This window comes from Hyperolius riggenbachi, chromosome 1 (assembly GCF_040937935.1).
Source record: "Hyperolius riggenbachi isolate aHypRig1 chromosome 1, aHypRig1.pri, whole genome shotgun sequence".
Classification (NCBI taxonomy): Eukaryota; Metazoa; Chordata; class Amphibia; order Anura; family Hyperoliidae; genus Hyperolius; species Hyperolius riggenbachi.
In genome coordinates this window covers 634,677,314-634,696,996 of record NC_090646.1, presented here as the reverse complement: position 1 = coordinate 634,696,996, position 19,683 = coordinate 634,677,314, and the positions used below count along the sequence as shown (strand labels likewise).

General features: G+C 45.5%; 1 protein-coding gene across 4 annotated transcripts in view; it reads right to left on the bottom strand.

Moving 5' to 3' along the window:
* The window catches only part of PDZD2 (PDZ domain containing 2), a 467,120-nt gene that overhangs the window by 122,073 nt on the left and 325,364 nt on the right, over nt 1-19,683 (bottom strand). For all 4 annotated transcript variants that reach the window (XM_068251259.1, XM_068251260.1, XM_068251261.1 and 1 more), the window contains one exon: nt 12,915-13,076. In XM_068251259.1, the coding sequence (XP_068107360.1) occupies nt 12,915-13,076 (162 nt within the window). The remainder of the gene's footprint in view (nt 1-12,914; nt 13,077-19,683) is intronic.

Sequence of the window (19,683 nt, the reverse complement as noted above, 5' to 3'; positions counted from 1 at the left end):
ATACACAACACATTGTTACACAACACATTAGGATGATGAATGGCTGCTCTTGAGCTAGGATTGTGGTGCAGCTGTATTCCCTAATAATGTACATACAGAACACGCACCCCCAGCTGCCAAAATCAAACGTTGTTTCCGTGCAGTAACACAAAACAGTCCCTGCTCTCTCCGTGGGTCCTGCTGGGCTCTGCTTCCCTGGAAGAGTTCACACAACCCAGAGGCTTCTTCCTGTGCTTCTCGGAATCTACCAAACTGAGGTGCCAAATAGCACACAGTGCGAATGTCTCTCCAAATCATCCCTGGAGCTCCGGGTACCTCTGACATCATCAGTAAAGATGGCCAATGACACGATAATAACTGAGGCTTGCATGCAAATCTTATACAGCTGAGAATTGGTCCAATCAAATTCACTTCCTGCCCTTTCTGATTGGCTCTAGTCTAGCGCAGCTTTCCTGTCGCTAAAGCTTGTCCTGCTGCCAGTATGACAGCAGAGCTCCGTTAGAGAGGGAGGAGCCGATTTCACTGGCTCCTGAACCTGCGATCACTGTGAGCCAATCTCATTGGTTAATCACAGGGTCAGGAGCCAATGAAATCACCTCCAGGCTGGCTCACAGAGCACTACTGTCATAGCAATGGCAGAGTGGATGAGCTTTAACGACAGGTGAGCAGCTAGAATGGTGACAGTGGTGCTTCCGTGCAGCAAGACATCGGTAAGTCCAATATTTGGTAACAGCAGTCTCTGATGCTTAAGGCAGGGCAAGGGTGTCAAGCTCAAATTAAAAGTGGGCCGAAATTGAAAATTTGGACCAAGTCGTGGGCCCATCTCAATGTCTAGTGGCCACCTTCCTCTCTTATTCAGTTCCCTAATGTGCAGCCCCCCCCCCCCCCATACAGTTCCTTGGTGTCTAGTGGCCCCCATCATCCCCTATACAGTTCTCCTTTCCCAATATGGCTTCCCTGGTGATCTAAGGCTTCACCCCCAATATAGCTTCCCTGGTGGTCTAGAGTGGACCAAACATAATGCAAAGTGGGAAAACCACTTGAGAGCCAAATCTGATGGCTCTGAGGACCAGATGTGGCCCATAGGCCAGAGTTTTCTATTCAGTAAGGAGTTCAAGGCAAGAGTCCAAAGCTCTTCCCATTCATTTGGTAATAACTTTATTGCTACTTATCACACTGAAATTATCTATATATTTTTTGCGAGACAAACTAGGCTTTCTTTAGGCAGTACTTTATGCTAAGAATTATATTATTTTATATGCATTTTACAGGGAAGAAGAAAACTTTTTTTTTTAAACTCATTTCTCAGCTTTCAGCCATTTTAGTTTAAAAATAAAATGTGCTATTGTGGATAAAAGAGACACGTTTTATTTGCCCTTTTGTCCCAGGTTATTACAAATTGTTTAAATTGTGTCCCTAGTACAATGTATGACGATAATATTTTATTTTGGGGTAGGGGTGAAAGGATTTAAAAAATAATGAAAATGTATTTCTATGGTACCGTAAGTGTATAATGGTGTATTTGGATGTAATTCTACTTTTTGGCCCCAAGATGCTGCTATACTAACTCAGTTTTCTAAAAATAGAAAACAGAACCAAGTGTTTACATGTGTTTACAGTTGTTTATATACAGGGACGTAGACAAGCGTGGCAGAAGGGACACTTAAGGGTAGGAGAATTAAAAAAAAAAAAAAAAGAAGAAGAGTTTTACTCACCTGGGGCTTCCACCAGCCCCCTGCAGCTGTCCGGTGCCCACGCAGTCTCACCCGGATCCTCCTGGCCCCGCCGGCAGCCACTTCCGTTTTTGGGCGACAAGCACCGTCAGGACTGGGAACTCGAGTGATTCTTCGCATTCCTGGCCGCAATAGCACCCTCTATACTGCTATTGCAGCCAGGAACACAAAGAATCGCTCGCGTTCCCAGGCCTGTTGCCGCAAACGGAAGTAGCTGCCGGTGCGGCCAGGAGGATCCGAGCGAGACTGCATGGGCACTGGACAGCTGCAGGGGGGCAGGTGGAAGCCCCAGGTGAGCAAAACTCATTTTTTTCTACCCTTAAGTGACCCTTTAAGTGGTTAAAGGACACTTGGACCAACTTGCACGCACCATGCGGGCTGGGGTATAGCTCAGGGTGCGGAGCCCTATGCGGTCGATGCTCCGCAGCCTGCATGGGTGACAAGGGGTTAAAAAGGCTTGGGAGGGGGGACCCCACGCTGTCTGTTTTCATGAAATGTATACAATGTGTACACAGAACTCAGAGCTCGGAATGCAGTCCAGTGGGCCACAGCAAAGTGTCATTTTACTGTTTAAAAAACATTTTTCCCTAGGAAACTTTAAAATCGATTTTCTCAAAAAGGGCATGGTCTTTTCACAAACGACCATAGCATGTATGAGAGTTTTGCTATCAACCGCGGAAATCTGCGCCCTTGACTTCGATAGAAAATGAAAATCGGAATTTCCCGACAGAACACCGAATTCCAATCGAAATTGGAATTTTCCTGTTCCAGTCAACCCTAGTCGCCAGTAGAAATGAAGGCCTGCATGACACAGATTACACATACACCATACTACCAGGTCTGTGGAGTCCCACTCAGACTCCTCAATGTATGAAACCACCGACTCCAGGTACCCAAAATTGCTCCGTCTGACTCCTACAGATAAACTCCTTCATCTGTCCGTATACTACAGATAAACGCATACTACAGATACAATCCTTCATCTGTCCGTGTCATTTCAGAAAACGACTTACAAATGCAGTGCCCAAACATTTATAACGAAGGAAGCAAAACATCTGTTCCAGCTCAGCCCTTTCCCATGCTGGAGAATGCAGTACGTTTACTGATCCTGACAGATCGAAAATACATTTCATAACAGCCCCAAACTTGTTCCATGTTTCTTCCTCTCAGCTTTTCACTGAAGAGTTTAATAAAACACAGAAAACTCGCAGTTCAGCGGTGGAAACTCTGGGTGTGAAAGTCAGTGACGGGTTTCAGAAAGCCGCAGTGTGCCCCGTATAATGGACGCTGATTACATACACATGTCAGTGACACAGGGACAGGGCCGATCCTAGGGGAGCAGATTTAATTAGAGCAGGGCATTGCTGCCCAATTTGTAGCTACTACTGATGGCCAATAACGTTTTGCTCATAGTTTTTACATAAAAAAAAGAAGAAGGAATTATGATTGGCTTAGGAAATTCCATGAGTAGAGCGTGATAGTGCTGGCTGGAATCTATTCCACAGATGTTGGCTGCTCATCAGTTCAGGCTGCAGAATGGAGCGAGCGGTCTCAGGATGCTGCGAATGGGATGGGAACATTGAATTATTTTAGCTGCTTTTGAATATGAAGTGACTTGGCAAAGGAGCCAGAAGAGGTACAGAGGCAGGGACAAAAAATTATAACGACTCAAATGTAGCAAAACAGCTTTATTAAAGCCTCATTAACTATCCATTTTTTAACTCGGGCCTGAGCAATTTTCACATATCAGCACCGCTCCCATTTATTCACCAATAACTTTAATACTACTTGTCACACCTATATAATGTTTTTTCGGGACAAATTAGGTTTTTAGTGGGTGATATTTTTGTTTAGTAATTACCTTATTTTCAATGCATTTTAAAGGGAAAATAAGGGAAAAAGCACAACATTTCTCAATTTAAATCCATTATAGCTTTACAATAAACAGTACTAACTATAGGTTAAACCAACAAATTTTATTTGCTTATTCATCTTGGTTATAACAACATTTAGATTATATTCCTAGTACAATGTTTTTTGTTTTCTCATTGTACACTATTGATTATTACAAGACCTTATTTGCAAAAATAACAGTACTATACCATCATTGCATACATATCTAAAAAGTTAAGTTCCTAAGGTAACAATAAATGTATTTTCTTTTATATTCTGTCAGTTTGTCTTCCTTTTACAAGTTTTCTATTTTGGTACAGAATATACAAAAAATTGTATTGCTTTTGATTCAATTTGTCACTAAAAAGAATACACAAGACAGAAGCCTCAACCCTAAAACATCCTAAAATCTATTCTTCTACTTACCACTGTTAAAATGTCACCATATACTGTATGGCTCGTGTAGTTTTGCTAAAACCTTCCCAAGTTTCATACAAATTTTGAAAAACACTTTTTATGTTAAAATGAGTTTGTCCCTCCCTACTTTTTACGCGGCATAGGTCTAAGCTTTAAGACACACCAACATGAATTCTACAAATCGTCATGGTTAAAATGATACCACATGCACCTCATTTAGTAACAAACTGGTGGTGAACCCGCCACGATGACACTGGACGTATATGTACATCCAGTTTGAGTTCAGTGGCACATGATGGTAAATTAAAATGAATTAATGTATAAAGTGTTGTGAACTATATGCTAAATGTTTTGCAATAAATATATTGAAGGCATCTGGCTAGTTGAGTCTTCCTGTGTGATGATTTGCTCAGCTGCCTGTGCAGGCAGGCAGCCTTGTGACCATTGTGTATGCTTGCATGCTGCAGGACTCTGGAAAGAAGAGTTTCTGTCAGTTTTGCAGCTTGTGCTTGCAGAGGAATTTGCATACGTTGTCATGCAAATTGCCTGGCCACATTCATTGGAGGCGTGTACTATAAGTACTATGTATTTCCCACAATGCTTCGCTGTTCATAAGGAATCCGTCCTATGTTACACTCCTGGTGGGGTGTCAGCCATGCTCTTGGTTTGAAGATCAGCTTAGAGTAATTCCTGGAATCTGCGCTAAGCAGGTTTTCCCTAGTGCAGTTAGGATTGTTTATCTGTTTGTTTGTCTGTTGCCATTGTCCTGTCCCAACGATGGTCGACAGGAAATGGTTCTGATCTCTGTTCTTGGAGCATAGCTGGTGCAGCGGTTGCTACCAGCTATCTCTTCTGTTCTGCCTCTCTGGATCGCGCTAGCCACTTTTCGCTAGCGCTGTGGATCCTTCTGTTCTGTCTCCTGGGATCGTGGTAGCCACTTTTCGCTAGTGCTGTGGATCCTTCTGTTCTGCTACTCTGTACCTGGATCGCGCTAGCCACTTTTCGCTAGTGCTGTGGATCCTATCTCTCGCTTGTCCCTGTTTTCGTGTGTCTGTCTTGTCCGCTACGACCGCATGCTGGAGGCTCGGTGAGGTAACCGTTAAGCAAGCGTTCGCGTCCTCTGTTTCAGGTTTGTCTGTCGATGGTTAATTAGGCGTGCTTGTCTCTATTGTGCTTATCACGTGGAGACCGCGCATAACCGCGTGCACTGTTGTGAATGAGTGCGGTGTTCGCGGTTAGCTAACGTTTGTTATTTTCCGCATCTTCTCATTGTATTATTTGCTGTGCCTTTGCTACCCTCGTATTCTAGTTTGATCTGCCTTGTGTCACATCTGGCGATCGTACCTCTCGCGATCGCGTTCCTATTTCATATCTGCTGTTGTGTGTGCGCGGTCGCGGGGTGGCGACTAGATTGGCGCACACACATACAACCTGTCCCTTTGCTCGCTCTCATTCGCAATCGCCTCTCTTGCGATTGCGTTCTGCGCTTCGTGCAATTCCTGTCTGGCATTTGTGGAGGTACAGAGGATTGGTTCCTCTGCACTCCTCAGCGCCATCTGCCGACAGGAATTTCCCTCTACAGGTGCGTAGCACCTTTTGCTGGGTGCCTGCAATTACACGCTTGTGGAGGATTTCCGCCGTGTCAGCGCACGCGTTGTGCGCTGATCACGGAGAAAGTTTCACAATCGTTACATCCTGCCAGTACAGTGCACATCATTGCAAAAGGTTAAATAAAAACGTAATTTTAAATTATCTCGAAGGGTAACTGCACTGTCAGGTACAGTTCTGCTGAATGTTTGTTTTCCGAGAATTCCGAAGCGAGTGAAAGTAATGCCTGGTCACCCAGAATGCTCTGGGAGGAGAATTCCGCATAGCTAAACAGCCTAGGCTAAGCATAACTGGGAGAGTGGGGCTACATACAGAAAAATTTGCATAAAAGTGGGTATCCTGAATAATTTACTGCTTTTTAATATAGGTCTTTAAAGCGGACCTGAACTCAGAACTTCCTCTCTGATCTCACTGTTCTCCCCAGATTTTTGTTTCTAGCCAGGTGGCATGAAAAAGTAGCCGGGTGGGACAAGACGGGGAAAATCAGGGGCGGTGCTGCTCCGTACAACTGTTTATGGCATATGAGGAGGGAAGTCGATGACAGCAGGGTGCTCACCAAAATTAGCCGGGTGGAGCGCCCGGCTAAATGAGACACAGGAGAGCACTGGCTCTAAAAGATAAGCAACAGTATAATACGGTAACCTTTACAGAAAAAAAAACATTTCTTTGTTACAGCTGATACAAATCCTGCAATAAATCTACGGTGTGTCTACTTCCTGCTTTCATGGGAGCAAGCATAGGGTTAACATCCTGTATTTACAAATTAGCTGCTCTGCCAAAGATTGCTTAGATTTCTGAGCTGACACAACTGAGAGATCAAATTACAACTTGTGATTAGTCACAGATGAGGGGGAGTTACAGGCTAAACTCATTAATTACATACAGGATGCATTTCTCTGTTTTACTTCTGTCCTGTGCAAGAGTTCAGACACTCTTCTTCAATATAAAATAATACAATCTGCTCATAATCTAGTTTTAACCAATCTACTAAATCCACACAGTGCCAAAAAGAACAGGGTCAAGATGATATATTTTCTTTTTTGTTAAAGCGGAATATAACCCTGCATTTCAACTTTGCTCTAAAACATTATTTACAGCATATTATAAGCAACCAGCATTTTTTTTTTGGGGAAATTGGAAGGGTTACACACAGAGGTTTAAAGTTCTGTGGAGAGATATGCAGAAGTTCAGATAGATACTTTTAACTAAATAGAATGTAACAAGTGATAAATGTTACACACTCTTTGGCTGTCCTCCAGCTCCTTCTCAGTCAGAGAGAGTGAGTCACATTCAACACTTAGATACATTTAAGTAAACAAAATGTATCTGTGTAAGCTTCCCATGCATCTGCATTTCTCTCCAGGGACTTTAAAGCTCTGTGTGTAACCCTTCCAATGCTGGTCTAGTAAAAAAAAATGCTGGTTGCATATCATATACTGTAAATAATGTTTTAGAGCAAAGTTGAAATGCAGGATTATGTTCCGCTTTAATGTCTGCTTTCTTCTCTTTAGGTTACATGGGAGTTCAAGAACCAGGGATGTAACTAGGGGGGAGGGCTAGGAGCAATCCATGCAACTGCAGGGAGGCCCAGAGGTGTGGGAGGGCCTCTACTAACCTTCCTCCAGATCGGGTGTTTTGTGGCTACACATGTTATGGGTGTGAAGATCCTGATGGGCACACTTGTTTTATGAGCCTTGTGAGATGGGCCCCCAGGCTGTGAGGGTCACCATGAGGAGGCAAGGGAAGGGCTGTTTTTATTATCCAGATTCAGAGGTGTTGGGACTAATGTAAATTTTGCATGGAGGGACCCATGGCTGTGTAGCTACACCACGGCGTGCAGCAGCGATACAACATGCGCGAAATACAGCGCCCACCAAATATCCAGCCAAAGTCTCAGCAGCGGAATATTCTAATGAGATTGACGAGACCTGTGCTAACCTCTGCTGCACTGCAATCACTGCTGCCCTACCGCGATTGACAGGACCTGTGCTAATCTCTGCTGCACTGCAATCACTGCTGCCCAACCACGACTGACACTCTGCTGCACTGCAATCACTGCTGCCCTACCGGGATTGACAGGACCTGTGCTAACCTCTGCTGCACTGCAATCACTGCTGCCCTACCGCGATTGACAGGACCTGTGCTAATCTCTGCTGCACTGCAATCACTGCTGCCCTACCGCGATTGACAGGACCTGTGCTAATCTCTGCTGCACTGCAATCACTGCTGCCCTACCGCGATTGACAGGACCTGTGCTAACCTCTGCTGCACTGCAATCACTGCTGCCCTACCGCGATTGACAGGACCTGTGCTAATCTCTGCTGCACTGCAATCACTGCTGCCCTACCACGATTGACAGGACCTGTGCTAATCTCTGCTGCACTGCAATCACTGCTGCCCAAACACGACTGACACTCTGCTGCACTGCAATCACTGCTGCCCTACCGCGATTGACAGGACCTGTGCTAACCTCTGCTGCACTGCAATCACTGCTGCCCTACCACGATTGACAGGACCTGCCTGTGCTAATCTCTGCTTCACTGCAATCACTGCTGCCCTACCGCGATTGACAGGACCTGTGCTAATCTCTGCTTCACTGCAATCACTGCTGCCCTACCGCGATTGACAGGACCTGTGCTAATCTCTGCTGCACTGCAATCACTGCTGCCCTACCGCGATTGACAGGACCTGTGATAACCTCTGCTGCACTGCAATCACTGCTGCCCAACCACAACGGACACTCTGCTGCACTCCAATCACTGCTGCTCTACCACGATTGACACTCTGCTGCACTGCAATCACTGCTGCTCTACCACGATTCACACTCTGCTGCACTGCAATCACTGCTGCCCTACCACGATTGACACTCTGCTGCACTGCAATCACTGCTGCCCTACCACGATTGACACTCTGCTGCACTGCAATCACTGCTGCCCTACCACAATTGACAAACTGCTGCACTGCATTCACTGCTGCCCTACCACGATTGACACTCTGCTGCACTGCAATCACTGCTGCCCTACCACGATTGACATTCTGCTGCACTGCAATCACTGCTGCCCTACCACGATTCACACTCTGCTGCACTGCAATCACTGCTGCCCTACCACGATTGACACTCTGCTGCACTGTAATCACTGCTGTCCTACCACAATTGAAACTCTGCAGCACTGCAATCACTGCTGCCCTACCACAATTGACACACTGCTGCACTGCATTCACTGCTGCCCTACCGCGATTGACACTCTGCTGCACTGCAATCATTGCTGCCCTACCGCGATTTACAGGACCTGTGCTAACCTTTGCTGCACTGCATTCACTGCTGCCCTACCGCAAATGACAGGACATCTGCTAACCTCTGCTGCACTGCAATCACTGCTGCTCTACCGCCCTGATACTATCAGCGCCTGTATCCGGCCTGCCTCTCTGGGTGAAAGTTCTTCTGTTCTAAATAAGTCATGGCATCAATAATACATGCAAATGAAGGCTTAGATGTGTGCCAATCCTTCCCCGTGCAGAATGCTGCTTGTGTTTTATTTATCAGGCGCTACATGGAGTAAAGCAACACGCAACATGAATGGGAGTATGGGGGAAAGGGGGGGAGGGAATAATGTAACGAGTGCTTCACACTCAATCCAAGCATCTCCGGATATTCAGGCTTTATATCTGCCCGCCAGAATTCCAGGAACGACGTCAGACTCGAGAAGCAGCAGCGGAATATTCCCCGCGGAGAATAGCTCTTTACTGAAAGCGTGATGTACCACTGCTGAAGTGAGGTTAAAACGTCTTAAAACGAGAATCTGGCCTATAATACATTCAACTTGCATTATTTATGGCGGGTTTATGTTAAAATACACAAGCATGGTACTATCAAATCAGACAAGACAGTGCTTGTTTAGCTAGGGACTTCTAATAGGCTGAATTGAGGGCAATATTTAAAATGGACGTGAATTCTTGCACAGGACAGAAGGAAAACAGAGAAATGCACCCAGTATGTATTTAGAGAGTTTAGCCTGTTTATTTAAAGTCATCTGTGGCTAATCACATGTTGTAATTTGTTCTCTCCCCTGTGTCACACGACTTCCATGGCAGAGATGGCAGATAAGCTCATTTGAAAGCACAGGCTGTTAACAACGTCTGCTTCCATGAATCACGAAGTAGAAATAGAGCAGATTTATTTTAGGATTTGTATCAGTTGTAATGAAGAATTTTTTATAGTTATTATGCTTTTGTGTATCTTTTAGAGCAGAGAGGACATTCTGAGTTCAGGTCCGCTTTAAGGGGTGTGACTTGGCAAACAGGAAATTCTGCGGTGCTCAAAATATATATCGTGTGCAACGGCGAGGTTACCGGTGGCTTTGCTGAGGTGAAAGGTTAACCTTTCACCACTGCATTCCAGCGGTTCTGGAGGTGTGGCTAGCTATCAGGGACAACAAGGGATGATTTGCATATTCAGTAGAGTTGCATTGTGGGACACCTATGCTCACTCCAACCTGAAAACTCACAAAAAACATTTCGCTTTGAGAAGGCAAACTTCTGTTTTGCATAGCATTTTAGTAAGGAGGCTTTTTGGTCCTTTGTAGCCCCTCAAGACCCAGTGCGGCGATGTTACCAGACATTGGGCAATATCGTTTAACAAAAGCATGTACCGCGATGGCTTACTTCCCGTTTGTACCCGTCGTGTAACGCCACGTGACGTCGCAACCAGGAAGAGGCGTCGCTTGACGACCATCATCAAGGGGACAACGCTAAACCCGTCGGGTGGTGAGTACGTAGCTATGTTGAGGATGACTCTCTAAGTCACATTACTGGAAGTTTGGGGGTGGCCGGGGGAGTTTAGGCAATTTCTGAACAGGCAGCTTTCGCCTGAACCATAACCATTGTTATTTGGAAATAGGACGTCATAATAATTATCCGACCTGCAGTAATCCCATTCCAATAACTGGAGAGCGGAGATGCTGTGACATGTCTGTGTCTCAGTGCATCATTACAGCTATAGGGGATTTCTGCCGGAATGTCGGGATCTGGCAGACACCCCATTCATACTATGCCACGACCTGAAACACCAGACTACAAGTTACATCTCACAAGATGAATGCAGCATTAGTCATAAAACAAACAGGGGATTCATGTTCCTTTATGAGGGAGGTATTTTCTTAATAGGTTACTACAGAGCTGGAACGCCTTGCAGCAAACGGTAAAAAGCTAAACATTAAACGGCCATGTCCCGCTCGTCATTTGGGTTTAAAGTAAACCTGAACTCATAACTTCCTCTCTGCGCTAAAAGATAAGCAACAGCATAATTACCTTTAAAGAAAAAGATTTCATTATTACAGTTGATAGAGATCCTGCAATAAATCTGCAGTGTGTCTACTTCCTGCTTTTATGGAAGTAGACATAGGGTTAACATCCTGTGTTTACAAATTAGCTGCTCTGTAAAGGACTGTTGAAGTTCCTTAGCTGACCCAGCTGAGAAACACAGTTGTGTAACAGAAAAGGGGGAATCAGACAGGCTAAACCAGGCATGGGCAAACTTGGCCCTCCAGCTGTTAAGGAACTACAAGTCCCACAATGCATTTGCCTTTATGAGTCATGACTGTGGCTGTCAGACTTCTGCAATGCATTGTGGGACTTGTAGTTCCTTAACAGCTGGAGGGCCAAGTTTGCCCATGCCTGGACTAAACTCTCTAAATACATAAAGGGTGCATTTCTCTATGTTTTCCTTCTGTCTTCTGCAAGAGTTCAGGTCCACTTTAATATATTCAGAATCACTGACCCAGAATAAGTGTGCAGATCTCCTGCTCTTACTCTTCTACCTGTATGTATGTTCCAAGTGAGACTCAGAAATCACTGTTAGTATAGGAACTCGCCATCAGTGAGGCATGTTACTGTTTCACCCAATCACAATGCTTTGCAATGTAGAGAGTTCTGTGATTAGAGAACTGTTCCCTATGAGGTTTCCTGCTGGGCCACCTAAGCTAGACTAATGCTGAATTCGGGCCAGTGCACAAAACCGCTAGCAGATCCACAAATCGCTAGCGGTTGTGGGTGCGGAGTACGAGATAAAGGCGCAGTGCACACCGAGCGGATTTGGATGCGATCCGCTGGCCGCATCCGCCTGTTAATCCGTGTGGTTATTGTATTTTAATGGGCTGGTGCACACCGGCAGTTTGAGTTTTTTTGCAAACCGAAAACACGCAGATGGAGGCACGTTTCCGGTTTGCTAAAAACCTCAAACCGCCGGTGTGCACCAGCCCATTCAATTACATTACCCAAGCGGATTTTCAGGCGGATGCAGCTGGCGGATCCGCTCGGTGTGCACTGGGCCTTCCACAGTCGGAGCAGATCTATCAGAACTAGTGCAAGGAATCTGGAGAGAATCCAATACAAAAGTGGGTCAGATGTCCAGATCAAGGACTCCAATTGGTCATTCTGACCACCTGCTTAATTTGGTTTGCTCCAATAATCCTCACCCTTTATATCGATAAACCCGCCTTCTCTGTGTCTTTAGAGTGGAGCTGAACTCTTGCACAGGACAGAGGAAAACAGAGAGAAATGCACCCTGTATGTATTTATAGAGGTAAGCCTGTCTTATTCCCCCTCATCTGCGCCTAATCACAAGTTGTAATTTGATCCCTCAGCCGTGTCAGCTGGCTGCCTTAGCAGAGCAGCTTATTTGTAAACACAGGATTGCAACCCTATGTCTGCTTCCATAAAAGCAGGAAGTAGACACACTGCAGATGTATTGCAGGATTTGTTTTTTCTTTAAAGGTAATTATGCTGTTGCTTATCTTTTAGAGCAGAGAGGAAGTTCTGAGTTCCGGTCCGGTGTAAATGCCTAGTGCACCTCCTCTGCCCCATTCCTCTCTGCACTCATCTTAATAAAACGGCTTCATCACGACTGTGTCCAATTCACACCCCCGCTTGCTATAATTGTGCTAAGAGGTGGGTTTCTGATTAAAGACAGGTCTGAAAAATAAATTACATTTAATCTAACGTGAAGTGTCTGAAAACTCACGCTTCACCTTGACCTTTCATAGCATAAGCAGAGCCAGTAATCAGAGTATGATTTGCTCAGTTGACATGTTGACAGGCATAATCGCCATAATAAGACTTAAAGCGTTATTGTGAGGTATAATATGACCTCATACGGTATTATTATTTCCTGTTCCACCGTCCATTCTCACGAGGCAGGAAGGCCGGAGGTGTCAGACTGAACAATGCGTATTCTGTAGGCCTGTGAGAAGCCGAGGAGACACTCACCACCAGAATCTCTGCCGGACCTGTTCCACATCCTTTCTCCTCCTCCACCTCGGGCTCCACGTTCTCCTTGTTGTCGGCGTGGTCGTCCTCAGCAGAACAAGCGCTCACCAGATCCGGCAGACTCGTGGAGGGGTATTTGCAAAAGTCAACGTCCGTTCCATCCTTAAAACAAAACAAAAAAGTGAGACATTTTTGTTTAAAATTTACTACAGGTAGTCCCCGACTTACGAACGACCGCCGATACGAACTGCATGGATTCTGTGTTTCCATGGGAACAAGTCAAAACATTTTTCTTCCCAAATTGGACTTGAAGTTTTTCAGACAATCAATTTTCAAAAAATTCTAAGAAAAAATAGCTTTTAAACTTGTACAAGCAGGCACAGGGCAGATGTGACACAGAGGGGGACACTGGAGGCACAGATAAGGTACAGGGGGCAGAGGTGACACGGGGGGCACAGAGGAGGTACAGGGGGCAGATGTGACACAGAGGGGGACACTAAAGGCACAGAGAAGGTACAGGGGGGCAAAGAGGATGTACAGGGGGCAGAGGTGACACAGAGGGGGACACTGGAGGCACAGGGGGCACAGAGAAGGTACAGGGGGCAGAGGTGACACTGGAGGCCAGGGGGGCAAAGAGGAGGTACAGGGGGCAGAGGTGACACAGAGGGGGACACTGGAGGGACAGGGGGGCACAGAGGAGGTACAGGGTCAGAGGTGACACAGAGGGGTGCACAGGGGAGGACAGAGAAGGTAAAGGGGGCAGAGGTGACACAGAGGAGGACACTGGAGGCACAGAGGAGGTACAGGGGACAGAGATGGCACAATGTTCGGACTGAAAAACAGACTAAGGTTCAGAACAAACCTAAAGTCCCTATCTCGTTCTTTAACCGAGGACTACCTGTATAGGAAATTCTCTTTCATGGATTGCTGCTCAGAAAGCCATTTTTTTTTCTTTTTCACTTTCAAACTCGGCATTCCTTTTCAGGATTTTTCCCGACAGATAAAGAAGGCTTCATTGTAATACTCCCTGTGTCCGGGAAAGTTTACATCACAGTTCTAAAGTCTCCTCTTTTTGTTGTTGTGTAAATACGTATCTCTTTATTTGTTTCAATCGATTTGCAAATCGATGCACGACTGAACGGCCGATCGATCGATTTGCGGCTGATTTCAATCAATTTGATCTATCTGATGGGATGGAAAATCTAGGTCGATCTACTGCTGGAAGCAGATCAATGGCCCATAGAGTTGCATTGGATCTAATGGTCCAATAATGCATTTACATCGACTTTCAATAGATTTCATTCTAAAAATCTATTGGAAATCTGCTCCTATTGTGTGGCACACATCAGATAGATTCCTGTCAGATTCCACTTGACAGGCATCTGATAGAAATCTATCTGATGGTAGAATCTGCTGCAAATCTATAAGTGTATGGCCATCTTTACACCTTCCACTTTCTCTTGTACGTTGAAATAGGTTAAGGAATGGCTCCTCTGAATATGCAATGGGATGTTCACATAGGAGGTCGTCCATTTTTGTTAAACATTCTGAAAAATCCGGGTGCCAATTTGAGCACCACACTAGCAATGCTCATTTGAATTTCGAGGAATTTAAATTTCCGCATTTCCGACGGAAATCGGAAAACGAATTTCAGTGGAAATACCACATTACCTCTACTCGGTAATTTCAGCCTAATTACAGGACTCGGAAGCATTGGACCAATCAGAGAGAAGGAAGAAGCCAAGGCTTCTTTCCCATTGATTTTACACTGACAATTAGAATGCAATTCCATTCGGTTTTTCACTGGAGGCTAGCAACACAGAGCAAAAAATGCAGCATCCAGGACTTTTTAAAAATCACACTGAAATCCCATAAAAATCTGAATCCCACCAGAATCGGATTACGGCTCCCTGCACACTGCAAATCCGTTTTCCGTTTCCGATTGCGTTTCCGATTCCGATTCCGTTTCCGATTTTCCTTGAATACATTCAACAGAAAAACGGATCAAAAAACGCAGCATGCAGTTAAGATTAAAAATCTGAATCGGAATCGGATGTAAAAACAGATTAAAAAGCGGAATCGGAATCTGAAATGCATGCAGTGTGCAAGAGGCCTACATCTGTTTTTACATCCGATTCCGATTCCGATTTTTAATCTTAACTGCATGCTCCGTTTTTTGATCCGTTTTTCTGATGAATGTATTCAAGGAAAATCGGAAACGGAATCGGAATCGGAAAACGGATTTGCAGTGTGCAGGGAGCCTTACATGTTGTGTAAGAGAACCCTAACAACGATTCCTTCCAGTTCCAACTAGATCTAGTCAGACTTGTCGCTCTGGAAGCTGAAAGTTCTTTTGCATTATATCAGTTTATGTTTGTTATAATTGAAAGGACAACTGATGTGCAGGGTAATGTCCATGTTTCCCTATGGCTTAAGTGGGCGACAGAGAAGGACAGAGAATTCCATCGATCACAGTGGACAAGCAGGAAGCGGGAGAGGAGAAAGAGGTCGATGAGTAGACTACTTGGGAAGTAAGTATGACGTGTGGTAGGGGTTTCGTCACAATATCAGCCACACAGGCAACCACCCCCCCTCCCCTCCCCCCCCCCCCTCTCCCCTCAATGATCTATTTGAGAAAAGGTAATGATTTCTCACAAGAAAGGGGGTATCAGCTACTGATTGGGATGAAGCTCAATCCTTGGTTACAATTCCTCTAGGACAGTGTTTCTCAACACGTGGTTCGCGGACCCCAGGGGGTTCGTGAGACCCCAGCCGGGGGTACGCAGCCAGGAGGGGGACAGTGCAAAACGGGGGAGCATGCCCACACATAGCGTCGGGGAGGGGGTCCACTTCCCCCTCCCTCACCTTGGCTCCCCCGTCAGCGCTTTCCCCCTCCGACACATTAACAGCGGCGGCATGGTAAAAGGAACGTGGACTTACTTCCGCGTTCCACGCCGGAGATTCTTCTTTGTTAGCGACGACGCTGCTCCCTGTTTATCAGGAAGTTGCGTCTGGCTCAGAGTAGATTGGACCTCCAGCGTGGAACGAGGTAGGAAAGCGCTGATGGGGGAGCACAGGTGAGGGAGGAGGGGAGTGGACCCCCCTCCCCGCCGTTATGTGTTGGCATCGCTCCCCTCTCATGCGCTGCGTCCCCCTCCTGGCTATACTTGGGGCACCTATGCCTGGCTATACTGTGGGGCACCCACACCTAGCTGTACTTGGGGGCACCTACACATATATATACTGGAGGCACCCATGCCTGGCTATACTAGGGACACCCATACCTAGCTGAACTGGGGGCACCTATACCTAGCTATACTTGGGCCACCTATACTTAGCTATACTGAAGGCACCTATACTTGGGGCCACCTATACCTTGCTATACTGAGGGCACCTATAATGGGGGGGGGGCACCTATACCTAGCTATACTGGGGCCACCTATACTGGGGGGGGGGGGGGGGGCTATACCTAGCTATACTGAGGGCACCTATACCTTGCTATACTGAGGGCACCTATACCTAGTTGTACTGGGGGCACCTATTCCTAGCTATACTGGGGCCACCTACACCTAGCTATACTGAGGGCACCTATCCTGGGGGGCACTTATACCTAGCTATACTGGGGCCACCTATACCTAGCTATACTGAGGGCACCTATACTGGGGGGCACCCATACCCAGCTGTACTGGGGGCACCTATACCTAGCTATACTGGAGGAACACATACCTAGCTGTACTGGGGGCACCTATACCTAGCAATACTTGGGGCACCTATACCTAGCAATACTGGGGGCACCCATGCCTGGCTATACTTGGGGCACCCATGCCTAGCTATACTGAAGACACCTATACCTAGACATACTGTGGGCACCCATGCCTGGCTATACTGGGGGCACCTATAACTAGCTATATTGGGGCCACCTATACCTAGCTATACTGACGGCACCTATACTGGAGCAGGCACCTATACCTTGCTATCTATCTATACTGGGGGCACCAATACCTGGGGTGTATATATATATATATATATTATATATATATATATATATATATATATATATATATATATATATATATATATATATATATATATATATATATATATATATGCACACACAAACACACGCGGTACTTGGTAGGGGGTACTTGGCTCGAACTGAATTGCGATAGGGGGTACTTGGCTCGAACTGAATTGCGATAGGGGGTACTTGGCTCGAAAAAGTTGAGAAACACTGCTCTAGGACACCCGAAGTGACATGTGACATGATGAGATAGATGTGTATGTACAGTGCCAAGCACACAAATAACTATGCTGTGTTCCTTTTTTTTTCTCTGCCTGAAAGAGTTAAATATCAGGTATGCAAGTCCGGGTCGGACTGGGTCAGACTATAGCATAACCTTCACTGATAAGTAATTACAGCCATAAACCACTTTCCTGTCAGTAAATGGCTTCTGAGAGCAGGAAAGAGACATAAAAAAAGGGCAATAATGCATAGATTTCAGCTCTGATATCCTTCAATGAAAGTGTTATTGAGCAGAGACAATGACACAGTAAACACTTAAAAACTACATTTAAATATAAAATAAAACTGTGGATATCTAAGAGAGTCATTTTTAGGAGGAGGACGACAGATACAATTGTTTTTCTCATCAGTTTATTTTTAAACTCGGATGTCGTTTTAAATTCTGCTTTAAATAGTTTGATAACAGTTTCTTTTCCGGTGGACCTGACAGGGAGTAACTCGCTCAACCCAGGTGACCGGTTCCAAAAATGGAAACTATATTAATATACAAGAGAGGGAGGAGCCACCCCAACCCACACAACAATGGGCGGGGCATGATAAATCCCTTCCTTGGGTTATCCTATAATTGAGGCTTTGCAGCACAGCACTGTGGTACGGCTGCGATTCCACAAGACTTGAGCAGTAAATTACACAGAGAGGAGAGAGAGAGGCTGTTAAATTATTACCACACCTTGAGGTTAAATCTGTCAAATTACTGATAGTAAACATGTCGTTCCCGTGCAAAACAATCCTTTCCTGACTGCATTAAACGTGCTGAAAAGGATACAGCTTATTAAGAGAAAACACAACAAGTTACTCACAGGCATAACTTGCTCAGCTACGTGACATTCTATAACCAATGTAACTTGTGTACATAAATATAGCTCCAACACCACAAAATTAAGAATTTCAATAGTTTTGAAATAGGGATAGAGTGCAACACAGTACTGTGGCTATGCAGCGCAGCTTCCTGAGACGAAAGAAGTCTCAGGTTGTATACTACCTGGGGCTTTCTCCAGCCCCCTAGAGGCTGCTCGTCCCTCGCCATCTACCCGGGCCACTCCCGGGCCACTCCTGTCCACCTCTAGATTGATCAGGTGCTCTGGCCAAGTTGCGCTTTGGAGTACATGCGTGGCCCGGTGCCAGAAGCGTAGTTAATGCACAGGCTCAGAAAGCTCCAGGTCACGGGAGTGCAACTGCATGCGCAGCCAGGCCACCAATGAGTCACTCGGCTAGAGTGGGAAGACGTCGAGGGACCGATTGGCCTCAAGGGGGCTGGAGAAATCCCCAGGTAAGTATAAAACCTGAGACTTCTTTCGTCTCAGGTACAGAGCTGCCCAAAATTATTCATACCCCATGTCACAATGATGTTTCCTTCATTTGGCATAAAAAAAGGAGAAGCCTTCAACCCAAAGTACACCATACCCACTGTGAAACATGGTGGCGGGAACCTAATGTTTTGGGGGTGTTTTTCAGCCAATGGACCAGGGAACCTATTCACAGTAAACAGCACCATGAAAAAAGAGCAAAACATGAGGATTCTCAATGACAACATCAGGCAATCTGCAGAGAAACTTGGCCTTGGGTACCAGTGGACATTTCAGCATGACAATCAATGACCCTAAACAAAAGTGGTGAAGAAATGGTTAGCAGACAACAACATTAATGTTTTGGAGTGGCCTAGCCAGAGTGCTGACTTTAATCCAATTGAGAATCTGCGGAGGGAGCTAAAGATCAGGGTGATGGCAAGAAGACCCTCCAACCTGAAAGATTTGGTGCTCATTGCTTAAGATGAATGGGCAAACATACCTGTGGAGACATGCAAAAAGCTGGTCTGCAATTATAGGAAGTGTTTGATTGCTGTAATAACAATAAAGGCTTTTCTATTGATTATTGAGAAGGGTATGAATAATTTTGAACTGGACACTTTTTGCTCAAATGTAAATAAAAGCTGCAAAAAAATGCTTTCCTCAATAATGCCTCTTGTACATCGTCTTATTTTTTGGGAGACACCGATGTCATTTCCCGTCAAAAAATTACTTGCTGGTTGAATAAAAGTAACTTTAAAGAGGCGCTGAAGTCTCTTAAAAATCCTTTTTTTTATCCTAAAATACTGTTTAACAGAATAGCCCTACCTAAACCACCGCTGTACACTATCTAAATCCCCCCTAACTTGCCGGGGGGCAATATGGGCAGCGCTTCCTGTAGAAGCAGAGCTATAAGCCGCAGCTCTGCCTCTCAGCGCGTCTGTCACCCCGGATCGTCTGTCACCCCGGATCGTCTGTCAGCCCGGATCGCCGCCTCTCCCCCACCCCTCTCAGTCTTCCTTCACTGCATTCCTTCACTGAAATTAAACAAATCTGGTTGGCTGTTTGTGGCCACACCCCTTTTCTTAATTTGAACCCTAGTCACCCAATGACCAACTGTACCAGGTTTGAGGCTTGTGCCATTAACAGTGCAAGAATGGCAGCAATAAAAGATTCTCCT